Source organism: Trichosurus vulpecula, chromosome 2 (genome assembly GCF_011100635.1).
Source record: "Trichosurus vulpecula isolate mTriVul1 chromosome 2, mTriVul1.pri, whole genome shotgun sequence".
Lineage (NCBI taxonomy): Eukaryota > Metazoa > Chordata > Mammalia > Diprotodontia > Phalangeridae > Trichosurus > Trichosurus vulpecula.
The window spans coordinates 65493047-65508999 of NC_050574.1; the positions used below are offsets into that span (position 1 = coordinate 65493047).

Consider the following 15953-nt stretch of genomic DNA (forward strand, 5'->3'; position numbering starts at 1 on the left):
GCCCTTAATAAGAGCTTATTTCTTCCTTCCTTCCCTCACCCTTGACATTTAATCAGTTGCCGACTCCTACTGATTCTCTTCTCTCCCCTCACATAATCATTACCTTAGTTCAAGCTCTAGTCACCTCTCAGCAGTACTATGGTACTAACCTCCTTAATAATGGTCTTCCAACATCTCCCCTCTCCTATCCATCCTTCACACAGCTGCCAAACTACTCTTCCTATAGACCAGTTCTTACAGTGTGAGTCCTCTGCTCAAACTTTCCATGGCTCCCCAGTACCTCTAGGGTAAAATAAAAAAAATAATTCTTTAGCCTGTTTGTAGGCCCTCATAATTTGGGTCCAACCTAACTTTCCAGTCTTCTTCCACATTAGTGTTTTTCGTGAATTCCATGTCCCCTGCATGGATTGGACTAACGGCTATTGCATGAACATTCCATTTCCTTCCTTAATGCATTTGCACAAGCTACCAGCACGCCTGGAGAATGCTCTCTCCTTATCGCTACCTCTCAGAATCCTTCTTACTTCAGAGTTCATCTCACATGGCTCCTCTTCTGTAATGAGCCAGCCCTGGTCCCCACCCTCACCCCTTTAGTGACAATGTCCCTTCTCCATTTTTCCTGGAGCCTCTTACTTGGCTCTCTCCTTTCCCTCTGTCAGATGATACCTTGTATTATGCTTGTCCATGTACATGCCATCCTTCCCAATCCCAAGCAAAATATAAGCTCCCTGGGGGAGGGGACTACCCCTTTTTTCATCTGTACATCCCCAGTGCCCAACAAAGTGACATATTTGCAATTCACTTATGAAGGAAGGAAACAAACATTTTTTAAGTACCTACTGTGTGTTGGGCACTTTAAAAATTATCTCATTTGTCCTGGGAGGTAGGTGCCATTATGATCCTCATTTTACAGTTGAGAAAACCAAGGCAGACAGAAATTAAGTGACTTGCCCACAGTCACATAGCTAGAAATTGTCTGAGATCAAATTTGAACTCAAGTCTTCCTAAACCAAGCATTGTAGTCACTATACCACCTTGCTGCCTTAATATATGTGTTGAATTGAAGTGAGAGTTCAAGCAGAGGAATAATCAGGAATTAGTCTGATAATAACCACCCCACAACTAGGTTCTAGTATTTCCTGTACTCTTAACTTGCTGCATGACCTTGTGTAAATCATTTCCCTCTTCTATCCTCCTCTGCCAAAGGAGAGGGCTGAGCTAGATGGTCTCTTCCAGTTCTGACATTCCATGCTCATAGGATCCTTCTCATTTTACTGGTGAGGATCAGAGAGGCCAGGTGACTTGTCCAAGGTCACAAAGGTATTAAGCGATATAGATGTGTGAATCAGAGCAGAAAGAAATCATTTCAGCCAATAAGAAGATCCCTCCTCCCTCTGATCTCTTCCTCCCCCCACCCCCATCTCCAAGGTTCTATGCATGTGATAAGTATCTTAGAAGGGCCCCAGAGAGGGAGGGGAGTGGGAGTTTCAGGTCCTAAGACAAGTTAGCACCCCCCAGAATGTTCACGCTTCAAGAATTGAGCCAGTAGCTCTTCTGCTGTGGCTGCCATTGGGCTGCCATCCGAAACCCCATGGCCATGGGCCTCCACAAGGGCCACAAAGTTACCAAAAACATTTAGAAGCCAAGACACTGCCACTGCCGTGGGCGCTTAACCAAACACACCAAGTTTGTGAGAGGTATGATCCGGGAAGTGTGTGGATTTGCCCCTTACCAGAGGTGCACCATGGAATTGTTAAAGGTCTCTAAGGATAAGAGAGTCCTTAAGTTCATACAAAAAAGGGTGGGAACTCACATCTAAGCCAAGAGGGAGAGAGAGGAGCTCAGCAACATCCTAGCTGCCATGAGGAGGGCTGCCGCCAAGAAGGACTAAATTGGACCCTGCCAATCTTTCCCACTTACCCAATAAAGATTTGACAAATAGGAAAAAAAAGAATTGAACCAGTCATAGAGAAAGCTTTAATGCAATTTTAATGAAGCTCTTCCCTGTTACATATGGAAAGCAACTATACCCGGCCCAGAAGCCTGGCCCACCCAGCCTTTTGCCCTCCACCCAGGCCCAGCTCACCTGGGCTCCCCATACCTAGCCCACCTCTCAGGCTCCATCAGAGGGGTCGGCACCCAGGTCTCTAGAACCTCCATCAGAAGCAGTAGCCAACAGGGAAGTGATTCTGAAGGGAGGAGGGGGCATGATTCTGGTCCAGAGCCTTCCAGACCCCACAACCACTGAAATTATGGTGAGGACACTGCCCCAAGCATTCAGTGAAGCAGCAAAACAGATGAATTTCAGGGCTCGGCCGTTGGTTGACTCATTCACTACAGTTTGACTGCATTGAAAGCTGTTTGACCGAATTAAGCATCGTGGGGCTGACCTGACTCATTCAGTTATCAACCAAATTGTCCAATGGATTCACCTAGGAGGCAGCACGGCACCATGCCGATGGAACGCTGAATTTAGAGTCAAAGGATCTGGGTCATAATCCCAGCTCCACCATTCACTATCTGTACAACTTTGGGAACGTCACTTTCCTTTTCTGGGCCCGAGATTCCTCATCCTTAAAACAAGAGGGTTTGGACCAGATGATATGAAAGGTCCCCTCTAGCATCAGCCACAACTGTTCCTCCTCCTGGTGGATATCAGTTACAGACTCTGAAGGGGTGAAAGAGACCAGAGTTCTGCTGGGGTTGGTAGGAAAACAAACACATCTGGGAGGAAGCCAGACAGTAACTGGGGGCCACTTAAAGCAAAAAGAAGCATCTGCAGCAACCTGGCCGAGGGAAGGAGGGAGCGATGTGGCTCACACAGCCGAGTAGGGGGGCGGGGCCAGCTCCTTGGGAGGCATCGCCACAGCTTCCTCGTAGGTGGGCAGGAGCACCTAGGAGGCAGAGAAGAGTCAGGTGGGTGATAAATGCAAAGAAGCCGGACTAGTAGCAGGGCTCTGCTCCCCAGCTGGGGCCCAGTTCCTGAAATTCCTAGACAATCCCAGGACCTCAGGGTGGGAAGAGACCTCAGGGACCCCCGTGTGTGATCAGGAGTGTTCTCTCCAACACCAACCTCCCCCAAAAGTCATCATCCAGCCTCTGCTCAAAGACCTCAACTCACAGGGAACTCATTACCTTTCAAGGCAGCCCATTGCGTGGTCAGTCAGTCAACAAGCATTGCTTAAGTGCCTACTACATACCCACGGTATTTTTCTTCATGCTATGCCTCTCTGTAAGTTCTTCCTATTTCTGCCTTCTAGGGCCAGGCAGAATTAACCGAATCCCCCTTCCATAAAGATAGCCCTTTAACTACTTGGAGACCCCAGTCTTGCCTTTTCTCTAGTCTTCTCTCTTTGAAAAGAAAACCCCCCACTTCCTAAAACCATTACACATATAACTTCTCCTATTGTAGATGTGGTTCAGTTATTTCAGCTCAGTCAGTCAGTCTTCATGACCCAATTTGGGGTTTTCTTCTCAGAGACACTATTGTGGTTTGTCATTTCCTTCTCCAAATCATTTTACAGATGAGGAAACTGAGGCAAGAAACAAGGTTAGTGACTTGCCCAGGGTCAAACAGCTAGTAAGTGTCTGAGGCTGGATTTGGACTTGGGTCTTCTTGACTCTGTGCACTATGGCACCACCTAGCCGCACAAACTTGTCTGAGAGCCCTTCATTACCTTGCCCTCCTTCCCCTGCCTCTCTACTTTGTCAAAAATCTATCCTAAAATGTGGCGGCCAGAACTAAAAATACTCCAGAAGTGGTCTGACCAGAGCAGAAGAGAAATGACTAGCAACTGCTCACTTCTATATGGGGGAGGCCTGAATTTCATTCACCCTTTCAGCTGCCATGTTCCAGCTGACTCATACCAAACTCTTGCAATCCACCAAAAAAGCCCCCAATTTTTTCCCCATGAACTGCTTTCTAGTCACTTCCACCCCCTCAGAAATCCATTATTAGCACACCTGGATTTGTTTCTTTTCTTTGATAGAAATGTCTTCTTTCAATTGGTCTGAAATCTGGCCCCCCTCCCCACCCGTGTCTCCCCTTTGCTCCCAGATCTGCCCTCTCTGAGGCCAAGGAAAATAAGTCTAATCCTATGTGTATGTGTGTATATATATATATATATATAGATATATAGATATATAGAGATAGATAGATAGATAGATACACACATACATACATACATACATATATACATATATATACATATGTGTGTATACGTATGTGCGTATATATGTATATATGTGTGTATGTACGTGTTTATGTATATATGTATGTGTGTATATAGTATGTATGCATATATATACACATATGTATGCATATACCTATACACAAATATATGTATATATGTGCAGTTTATTAAAAACAATAATAATTCAAGTGTAGAATCTTGCACTTATCCCCATTAAATTCTATTTTGTCAGCTGTGCCCCGTGCATTACAACCTGTTGAGATCTGGGAGTGAACATATAGGCTATTGCTTAAATCTTTATGTCCCCAGCAGATTGAATAACCAGGTCAACTATTCATTCATCCAAGTAATTGGTTTTCAAAATTGAAAACAGGACCAAGGAAGTCATTATTAAGTGAGGATCCGCAGTTATTCAGCCCGGGGTCTGTATTAGACAGTCCAGTGTAGTGGAAAATCATTGGCTTGAGAGGCAGATTTCCTTCTAGCTCTGTGAACTATGAATTTGCAAATGCTTATTTCAAGTATTTGGAGGACAAACCAGGGAGCAATGGATGGAACCTCCAGAGAGGGAGATTTAGATCAGAGAGTTCACAATTACAAGTGTCCAGCTATAGGTACAGTGGATAAAGCACTGGACCTGGAGTCAGGAAGTGGTTGCCATTTAGTCATTGCAATCACATCTGGCTCCTCATGACCCCATTTGGGGTTTTCTTGACAAAGATACCAAAGTGGTTTGCCATTTACTTCTCCAGCTCATTTTACATATAGGGAAACTGAGGCAAACAGGGCAAAGTGACTTGCCCAAGATCACACAGCTAGTTAGTGTCTGAGACTAGATTTGAATTCAGATCTTCCTGGCTCCAGGCCCAGTGTTCTAGCCACTAAGTCACTTGGCTGCTCCATAGGGAGGACACCAAAAATGTAGGTGGGGCCAGCACTTTTGGGAAACAGATGGAAACACTGGTTGAATCTTGTTTTAAGACTAACTTCAGGGTCAGCTAGGTGGCACAGTGGACAGAGGACTGGCTCTGTAGTCAGGAGGGCCTGAGTTCAAATGTGGCCTCAGATGCTAGCGATATGACCCTGGAAAAGTCACTTAACCCCAATTTCCTCAAAAAAAGAGATTGACTTTGGCTTTCCAGCAATCTCTCTCTCCCTTCCCCCAAAGTTCCAGGAGGTCAAATTTAGAAGAGGTAGAACTAGCCATTTCCATGCCAAGGATAAGCAGCACCAACCATGTCCTCAATTCAGTTGAAGTAGGAGGGTGAGAAGAGACTGAGGCTCCTGGGGTAAGGGAGGAAAGGAGGGGGAGGTCAGGCTTGGAAGGAATTTAATTAGCCAGCAATCACTGAGAGGAAGAAACTGCTACCAGGTAGCAACCCATTTTGACTGATTTTTCTTGCTAATTATGTTCTAATTACCATATTTTTTTTACATTGTTACAGTTTTGAAAGTGTTAACACACCCAGTAAATGTCTCTATCTTAAAGCAAAACCCTCATTGTCACAATCTAGTTACAGCTTAAGCTAAGTGCTCACCTTCTGGAAGATCTTGGTATTGGCTTTGTCCTCAGCCCTATTTAGGGATTTTATGTACTTGTAGCATCTCCAAACACATTTGAACATGTAGACCTGAAAAAAAATAGACTGGAGTTCAGAGTACAAATCACAAAACCCCACATCATGCTGAGGGTGGGAGAGAGAGGGAACACATTCAGTCCCTAATACCTCAATGGAATTGATTTTATTAGATCAATAATTTTCTAAATAGGAGAGATCCAGAATACTATGAGAGTCCTTGGCTCCCTGGGTTGGTAGGAGATGGAAGGAGGACAGAAAGTCAAAAGGGGAGGTAGAGGCAAGGAGTACCAAAGATAAATTTTGCCAGTTTCCATAATTTGCCATGAGCTACCCTCGGGCCCTAGCAGTCCAGAGCCCTGGGACTGAGAGTTCTATAACACATACCCTAAGCAGCTGTGGGGAAGAGAGAAGGGAAAGACAAAGGGGGACATTACATACCTTCAAGATAAGGACAATGATGAATGCAATGGAGAATCCAATCATCAGCTTGACAAATTGGTCTTGAGTTATGCCTTCTTGACTTGGGAGATAATTCTGCAAGAGTCACAGGGACAGATGTCATTGACTGTTATTTTAGGGAACCATCTGACAACCTGAATTGAGCTACCATCACTTCCAACCCAGCATCTCCTCCACTCCTAAGCACCTTAGGGGGTGGATGTCTATTTCATCGACATCCTAAGTAGCTCAGACCAAGATTAACACTAAAATCCACCAGCGATCAATCCCACTCACCATATGGTTCATGGACTTAAAGTTGAGGTAGGTAGGGACCTCCATGTAGGAGCTGCAGAGGGTCAGGATGCTGAGACAGAAATCCAGCAACTGCAGAGCCATGAGGGGGACTTTGAAGGGCCCTTTCTGGAGGAGGAAGGAAGAAGAGAAAGGTTGGTGGGTTGGCGTTACTTGACAGACTAATCCAGGACCAGGAATGAACTATAAGCACATAGTAGAAACTCAATAAATGCATGTAGAAATGATTCGAAGGTGAGTCAGAAAGGTACTTAACTGTACTTGAGTATTGTATTTCTTTGAATCTTGTTCTACTTGCACATTCATTCAAACACAGTGATAAGATGTTATGCTTTGTTGTTGTTTTAATAAAGAATTGTTTTTCAGAGAGAAAGCATAGCTGGTTGGGAAAACATGCTACATTCCTTGTTCCTCCTGGCTATGGGAAGGCCACCCTTTTGGATTTTGAGGCCAATGGAGCAGCTAGATAGGGAGCTGGACTTGGAGTCAAGAAGTCCTGAGCTCAAATCCTACCTCAGACACTAAACAGCCGTCTGACCCCGTGTTGCTTGACCTCCATTTCCCTTAGTTTCCTCATCTGTAAGATGGGCTTGGAGGCAGCTAAGTGGCTCAGTGGATAGAGTGTTGGTCTCGGACACTTACTAGTTGTGTGACCCTGGGCAAGTCACTTAACTTCTGTTTCCCTCAAGCCGCTGGAGGAAGGAAATGGCAAACCACTCCGGCGTCTTTGCCAAGAAACCTCCATGGGCGTTATTGGCATGCTATGGTCTACGGAGTTAAGAAGAGTTGAACATGACCAAATAACAACAAAAATGGACTATTATGTTCATAATAATAATAATAATCGTCCCTACTTCTCAGGGTTGTTGTGAGGATCAAATGAGGTAACATTCATAACTCGATTTACAAACCTGAAAATGCTATGTAAATGCTAGCTAGCTTTTGTGACTACCATTCAGGCATGCCTATCTGTCAGATAATAGTGGAAAGGGCAGGAGTGGCACTTAACGAGCCAGTAATCAGCTTAGTTTTACTAACCTACACCTAAAAAGCAGTAACAAAGCCTGGCAGGTGGTGGCACAAGCCTACAATGCCTGCTGTCGGGCAGTCTCTTCCAGCTCTGCCTCCCCAAGTCTTCTCTTTTGGGGGGCTAACTGATCCTTAGGGGACCTCGGTTTCCAGGGCTCTCATAATTTTGATCACTCTTTTTTGGATGTGATGCAGTTGGTCCGTGTTGTTCTAAATAATAGCCAACATTTAGATAGGACCTGCTATGTGCCAGGCACTGTGCTATCACTTTCTACAATCTGATCCTCACAGCAACCCTGGGAAGATGGTACTATTATTACCCCCATTTTACAGATCAGGAAACTGAGACAAACAAAGATTCAGTGACTTGCCTAGGGTCACACAGCTAGTACATCTCTGAGGTCAAATTTGAACTCATGTCTTCCTGACTCCAGGCCCCACATTCAGTGCCCTATGGAGCCCTCTACCTGCCTCAAGTCTTCTGGATATCTTTGGTGCCTAAGACTGAATCCAGTGCACACCAGCTGTGGTCGACGCTGCGCCTCTACCATTGCTACATGAGATCACATTAGCTTTTAGGGCTTCCAAAGCATACTGTTGACTCATACGGAGGTTATAGCCACCTAAAACCCCAGGTCTTATGACTACTGTTTAACCTCACACCACTTCCCCACTTCCCACCCCTCCAATCCTATATTTGTGCAGCCGATTTTCTTCTTAACCCAAATGTCAAGCTTCACATCTATCCCTGTTAAATTTCCTGTCATTAAAAGCAGCCCATCATTCTGGCCTGCCAAAGTCTTTTTGCATCCTAATTCTGTTATCTAACATGTTAGCTGTCCCTCCTGGCTTTGGGCCATCCGAAGATCTGACAAACAGACCATCAATGCCTCCATCAAAGGAACGGCTGAAAATGTTGAACAGAAAAGAGCTGAGCTATGATGGATCCCTGCTTGCCTCAATGCTGGACTCCACCTGGCTGCTTAATTAAGGCGTTTTAAAAAAGATTTTGAAGAACAAGGATTGAAACAAAAAGGGTGTATGCTTTATAATCTGCTGGGACTATTTCACACTATGATTCTATGGTCTGGCATCCTCTGTTCCAGTGTTCTATGGTCTTAGCTTAAACCCTTCCCAATCTAACACTGTGAGTCTATGGAAATGGGCTTTCAAAGTGGCCTCCAATTAGCCAGAAAATTCAGATCACCAGGACAATGGTTTCCCCCCAAAACTCTGATAGTTCAAAACATCTGAAATTTAAGGGAGGTGGGCTTATATCCAAGCTAGGGCTTCTCTCTTCTTCTGACCCACTGCCCACACCAACGTTTCAGGAAGATTCTAATTCACACATCTGCCAGTGACTGGCCTGCTAGTCACTTACTTTGATGATTGTCAACCCTATCTCCTCCATCTGATTGCGTCCCACCTACCCTGCTATAGAACCAGAGATAGACTGTCCTGTGTTTTCTTTGTTCAACCAGGATCCCCACCCACATAGAGCTCCTAGCTCTATAATTTGCCCAGCACTGAGTTCAGGTAAGGTATTTATGCATCCTTAGGCAAAAATCTGAAAATTGCACACCTGCCGCCAGCCTGATCCTCTGTATAATACTTGAGATTTAATGTATCACAAAATAAATTCCTGTGAAGCACAGAGAATGGACTTTTCTGGTATCAGAAAGCATGCATTTACATTTCCCTCCTCTTATTGGAAAAGTGGGGGTCTATGGATGTGGAATATTACATATACTGTCCAAGTAAGTCAATGTGTTAGTTGGCTTTTGTTCAAATGTATTTTCCCCTTTGTTCCAAAGGAAGACCCACTGGAAGGAGGAGAGGAAACAGTACATTTGGAAAACTAGGGTATTAAAACAAAAGGCATAGATAAAACTTTTTAAATAGTTTTTCAAATAGAAAATATAAGATGACAAAAAACTCCTATGAATTAATACTGTTTAAATGAATTTGAATGCTGCTGATGAGAAGGTCAATTTTCTGCTTTATAAACTAGGGAAGTAAACAACCCATATGGCTTCCTCCAGGAAGGAGATCTCAACCAAAGAAAAGGTTCTATTTTATTCAGAAAGATCATCAAAAAAAAATACTTTCCCAATTTGCCATTTCCTTTTCCAGTTTATCTTATAGATGAAGAAACTGAGGCAAACAAAGTCAAGTGGCTTGCCCAAGGTCACAAGTGTCTGAGGCTGGATTTGAACTCAAGTCCTCCTCACTCCAGGCTAGCACACTATCCACTGAGCACATTCACCATTTTATCAGTGTCATCATATAGCATTACTACCACATTACTCAGAAGACAATAGAAAGGTGGGTGTAAGTAGGCTGCAACATACAAACAATGAAAAACTCCAAAAAAGGACAGGATTAAACAGTAATTAATTACATATTAATAAAATTAATTAAATAGTGTCATCAAGGAAGAACATGGTCTGATCAGGTGCAAAGAGCAGAAGGGAACAGAGTGTTCCACTGATAGCCTTGTGACTTTGGGGGAAATCAAGGAAAGGCTCCAGAATGCCAAGTGGATCCTCTGAGACAGACATTGGGGACAACATAGACAAGGATTGAGTGGCACAGGAAAGGCAGACATGTGCGGGTTTCAATCTGCATCATTGGAGGGAATTTCCGATTGATGAATCACGGATCCAGTTAAGTAGTAAGCCCAAATAAATCATTGATAAAAATAAAACTTTTACCAAAGAGAAAAAAATTCAAAAATAACAAGAAAAATGTGCTGTCATCAAAAGTCACATTAAGAAGGCTTGTGCTCCTATGAAAATATGCCGTGTGTGTTTAAGCCTAGGTAGCTGCCTGCCTTGCTGATCTCAGTCCTGCCATCATCCCAACCTCTGATCTCTTATGACCCAGAGTCCCACATCCAATCTGCTCTAAGGAGGTCTAGGAGTGTCTGAGGCCAGATTTGAACTCAGGGAGATGAGACTTCCTGACTCCTGGACCGACATTCCATGGGTACTCACCATCCGTCTCCGGGAACCAAACTTCAGATAGGCAGGGAGTTCGATATAAGAGCCCAGCAGTGTGAGAAGACACAGGAGAAAATCCATGATTTGCAGAGACAGGAAGGGCAAAAGATGTCGCTCCCGGTTCTGAAGAAAATTTAAAAAAGAGTTTTCTGACTGCCAGCCTGAACTTCTTGAAGAGCAGATACTTTCAATCCTCACAAGAACCCCCCAAGGAAGGAAGGAAGGGCATCAATTAACTGGCTGATCATGAAGTAACCTTGGGTCTAGAGAAGGGAAGGCCTCCTGACTTCTAGAAAGATTCCCGTGCCTCTGGATGTCCAGCATGGAAACAACAGGGTACACTGAGAAGAGCACTCAGATCTCACATCCGAAACTTTCTGACTAACCTTGGCAAAGTCACTCTGGGCCTCGGTTTCCTCAGATGTAAAATGATGTATTGGGACTAAAAGGACTTTGGGGTTCCTTCCAGCTCTCAGTCTACAATCTCATGATACCTCCCACCAGGCCACAGAAACAGCATGCAAAGTCTAGGCCACTGTTGGGCTTTTTAGGCGAAAGGGTTTCGGAGTGGGATTTTGGCCTGAATTATCCTAGGGATGGATCACTGTCGATGCCCCAAATGCCTACGCGCTTATTGATTGCCCCAAGCCCTTTCTGACCTCTATTTCCCCTTGGCAGACCTAGAACCAGTCGAGGTATCCAGGGCCATGGTGTCAGCCTGGTTGGGACAGAGTCAACCCAGGCCTTCCTTGAACTCCAAACTCTCTGCCTTGCATTGTTCCTTCTTCCTCTCTCCGTGTTGCTCTCCTCCTCCACTTCTCAGGGTTATTTCATTTTAGAGTCTTACTACCCTTCTGCTGCTGAATTTACTTGTATCCAACCATGATTTAAATTCCAGATCTGGAGTAAAAGGACCTAGATTCTAATCCCAGTTCCACCCTTTGGGCAAGTCTAAACCTCTCTGGGCTGGGTTCCTTCATCTTTAAAATGAAGGATTTGGACATTTGGATTTTTAAGGGCCCTCTCAACTCTAAATCAGTGATCCTATGATCCTGTGAGACCACCCAAGCTTTCTAATTATTATTCGATCATCTTTTAAATCATGTCCAACTCTCCATGACCCCATTTGGGATTTTCTTGGCAAAGATACTGAAGTAGTTTGCCATTTCCTTCTCCAGTTCATTTTACAGATGAAGAAACTAAGGTAATCAGGGTTAAGTAACTTGTCCAGGGTCACATAGCTAGTAAGTGTCTGAGACCAGATTTGAACTCAGGGAGATGAGACTTTCTGACTCCTGGACCGCTATTCTATCCACTGTAACACCTAACTGCCCTGGAACCAACATGGGCCTTCTAATACCAAGCTCTAAAATGATCTTTCCTTCTTGTCCCAGGCCCAAAGCCTTCATCCTTTGGGTCCCCTGGTTTCAGCCAATAATACTGCTAGAAAGCAACTTATTTCATGGTTCCTGCTAAAGTATGAGTAATAAGTAGATTATAGGTGCTTTCCCTCCCAGAATTTGGTATGTTTGTTAACCCCAAGGGGTGACTATCTAGCGGTCTAATCTCAAGCAACGTGACAGACAGACAGCTTGCAAAAAACCTGATGATAAGGGGAGCCCAATGTTTGATCCCTGTTCCCTGTGGTCTCCCTTCTTCAGGACCTATTTCCCCACCAATGTCATTTGAGGTCCATTGTTTATTAGTTCTGTGTGTTTTTTTCCTGGGCCTCAGAGGCAGAGAGGAGAGTTAGTTCCTCTTTCCAATGATGCTGAGTCAAAGCCCCATGATGGGGCCCCGCAGATGCCGCAGAATACTAACCCATTGTCAGTCTCTCCTCCATTTCCGGAGCACGAAATGGGAGTGCATCTTTTCTTCACCCAGAGATCTCACGGCCAAAGAGAGGGGCCAAGTGGGGGCCTATGTGCTGGGATAATTCAGGCCAGAAAGAAACCTTGGGCTTGCCTCTATGGCCTGAGGGCCTGAACCCTAGACCAGGGTGGGTCCTAAGATGGGGGGGTCTAGTCAGAGCATTACCACTAACTCACTATGTAGCCTTGGCCTAGCTGCTTCTCTTCTCAAGTCTCAGACTCCTCCTCTATCCAGTGGGGATAATAATCCCAGATCACAGGGATAGTGTGAGGGATTCTATGAGATTGCCTATGAAAGGGCTCTAAAAATTATTGGTGCTAGAGATGTGTAAAGGCCTAGTGTTACTAAGATTAATGATTGTCCCAGTCTTTTGATGAGTTCCCACCACAAGCCCATGGCCAGGATGCCACTCTAACTCATCTATGGCTGGTACAGAGGAGGTGGGCCCTTGGTCTATGGGAGCCCCTAGATAATCCACTGCAGGTTACGAGGCTTTTACTAATAGGATGGCCACAGAGGATCAGATTCCCTCAGAAAGATGGTCATTCCCTCCCCATTGGGATCCAAGTGGTGGTTCAGGGGTCAGATATAATGGCGGCCTCAAAAGAAGCTTCCACATCAGTCCCCAAATTGTTATTTTCATGGTGCTGTGTAGACATCCTTTGACATCCTTTGACACAGCTTCCGCCTCTAATTGCATCCTTAGGTCTTTTTCAGAATTCAGTTCATTCCCAACACGCCCCTTCCCAATCTCACTTCTGTTACTTGCCCAGCATTGGCCAAGTCTACCCACAGAACCGGCCTCCAGGAAGTAAAGGACATTTGTCTCTATGAACTTTTTGGGGCCTGCTCTTTCCTCCTCAGAGCCCCAGCCCCCTGGCAAGCATCTAGTGTCCCCAGAGGACATTGGTGGGGACCCATCCAGGTCTGCCTGACTCCAAAATAATCCCTCCTACTCTCTCCCTCCCACAAAAACTTCCTCCTGGGTGCCTCTGCTCTCAGTAATTGCCAGGAAACTAAGGCTCCCACAAAGAAACTCACTCACACTTAGAGAGAAATGAATAACAGTTTCCTTCGCTGTCCCACCCAAGGAGGCTTGCTCTGCAGTAGAGAACACAGGTCTTAATTCAAAGAAATTAATTTCTAGTGATGGATTTCAAGCCTTCTGGTGGCCAGTAGAGGAGAAAATCTGGACTTAATGTGGCAAGGGAGGGTTTCCAGAAAAATACAAAGCACTTTAGCACTAATTTTCTCATTTTCATCATCACAACAACCCCCTGAGGCAGGCAAGGCAAGAATTATTCTAACCCATTTAAAAGATGAGTAAAACTGAGGCTCAGAGAGAGAAAGTTATTTGGCCAAGGTCACAGGGAAAGTAAGGAATTGAACCCTGGTCTACTGACTTCAAAACCCTTGTTCTTTGCACCATATCCGTGCCTCTTAGTCAGCTGGCTGAGGTAGTATGTAGAAGCAGGAACCTGGAGGCTAGAAAGCCTGAGTTCAGAATCTGCTTCAGACATTTAGAAGCTGTGTGACCCTGGGCAAGTCACTTAACTTTTGTCTGCCTCAGTTTCCTCCTCTGTATAATGGGAATAATAATAGTACCTACTTCCCAGGATTGTTGTGAGAATAAAAAGAGGTGTTCCATGTAAAGTGCATTGTGAATACTAAGTTATACAAATGCCAGCTATCATAATTATTACTTTGCATCCTACAGATGATCATCTATTGGACGTATCCACAGATCTCTGAGAACCCCAGATAATCCATCATAGGTCTGCTCAGGTTACCTGCTCTGGACTTGGAGGAGGCCACAGGGAAGCAGATTCCCTCTGGAGGGTGGCAGCTCATTCCCCAGTGGGATCCGAAGGGGTTAAATATCATGGCAGCCCCAAAAGCCCCAAGCAGAGAATGGAGAGTCGGAGTCATTCGTGCTTCCTACACACGTAGCCACACACATACACACACACATACACATGCACACACATACACATGCATGCATACATACATACACATACACACATGCATACATACACACATACCTGCCCACATACACATAAACACACACATACAAACACCTACATACACATACACACATACACACATACACATACATATACACATACACACATACATGCATGCACATACATACATACATACACACATATACACACATACATATACATACATACACACATACACACACACGCACACGCACACGCACACATACACACACACTTTCCCCCAGAATCATTGAGCCTTTGAAGCCAACATAAGCTCTGCTCCAACATGAGCTCTCCAAGCAAGCTTCTGAGCTGCCCAGCTTGCCAGTTGGGATGGAGGGGGCTTTCTGGTCCAGGGCTCATGATGGGCTGTGCAGCTAGAAGCCTCTTACCTTGAGTACGCCATAGAGCAAGCTCACACTGATGATAAAGAGCATGACGATGAGCAGGAAGCTGGAGGCGATGTCCGCTGAAAACCAAAGGAAAGCACAGTCAGGGGCCTTGGGGTCCGGCCTCAGGGAGTGGACCTGGAGTCAGAAAACCTGCATTCCAATGAGGGCTTTGCCTCTTTCCAGCTCTGGGATCCATAGCCAAGCAATCTAACAGCTCTACTCCTCTGTTTTTTCATGTGTCTATGGTTTCTTCCAGTTCTAAATTTCTGTTCTGATCTGGTTTGACATGATCCAAGATGAGCAAGGTCATGGAGTAGAAAGAATCAAGACATCTAGGTTCTAGCTTCTGTTACTAGCTTAATGTGTGACCTTCGGGCAGTCATTTACTTTCTCCTCACCTGTAAAATGGAAGTTGGAACTGAATTATCTCCAAGAACGCCTCTAACTCTGATATTTTATAGAACTCCCCAATCATCAAATTTGTCCAATTAATCAACAGGCATTTATTAAGCACTTACTACATGCCAGCCACTTCATTAACCATTGGGGATACAGAGACTCAGGGAAGATCACATGTACACATAGTGGGTCTTTGAGGTCCCTTCCAGTGCTAGAGCTCTGATCCTCAGTATGTACAAAGCAGTGAGATGGCATCAGAAAGACCTGAGTTCAAATGCAGCCTCAGACACATAATAGCTAAGTGACCCTGGGTAAGTCACTTCATCCCTTTGCCTCAGTTTCCTCATCTGTAAAATGAGGATACTAGTAGCAACTGCCTTCCCAGGGTTGTTGTGAGGTCTCAAATGAGATAATATTTGTGAAAGAAAATTACTTAACACAGTGACTGGCACATATTAGGCACTATTTAAATGGTTGTTATTATAACTGTTATTAAATACAAGGCAATTAATTGTGGGTAGTGTGAGAGGCACTGGTAGCTGGGTTTTAAAGGAAACAAGAACTTCTAAGAGTCTGAGATGAGGAGGGAGGGCACTTCAGGCATGGAGAACAGCCCGTGCAAAGACCCGGAGATGGGAGATGGAGGGCCACTGTGTCAACCCGTGAAAAGGGCTGGCTTACAGACTTTCTAGCCATCACTAGAAGTGAATCACCCAGAGAGCTTGTGAAT

At 44.8% G+C, this 15953-nt stretch overlaps 1 protein-coding gene across 1 annotated transcript in view; it reads right to left on the reverse strand.

Annotated features, from left to right (window-relative positions):
- Nucleotides 1-1968: 1968 nt before the first annotated feature.
- The window catches only part of LAPTM5 (lysosomal protein transmembrane 5), a 45610-nt gene continuing 31625 nt past the window's right edge, over nucleotides 1969-15953 (reverse strand). Inside the window, exons 3-8 of the mRNA XM_036747755.1 lie at nucleotides 14825-14901; nucleotides 10552-10680; nucleotides 6509-6634; nucleotides 6212-6307; nucleotides 5732-5824; nucleotides 1969-2894 (exon numbers count right to left, since the gene is read on the reverse strand). Coding sequence (XP_036603650.1) covers nucleotides 2817-2894; nucleotides 5732-5824; nucleotides 6212-6307; nucleotides 6509-6634; nucleotides 10552-10680; nucleotides 14825-14901 — 599 coding nt within the window. The 3' untranslated portion in view covers nucleotides 1969-2816. The remainder of the gene's footprint in view (nucleotides 2895-5731; nucleotides 5825-6211; nucleotides 6308-6508; nucleotides 6635-10551; nucleotides 10681-14824; nucleotides 14902-15953) is intronic.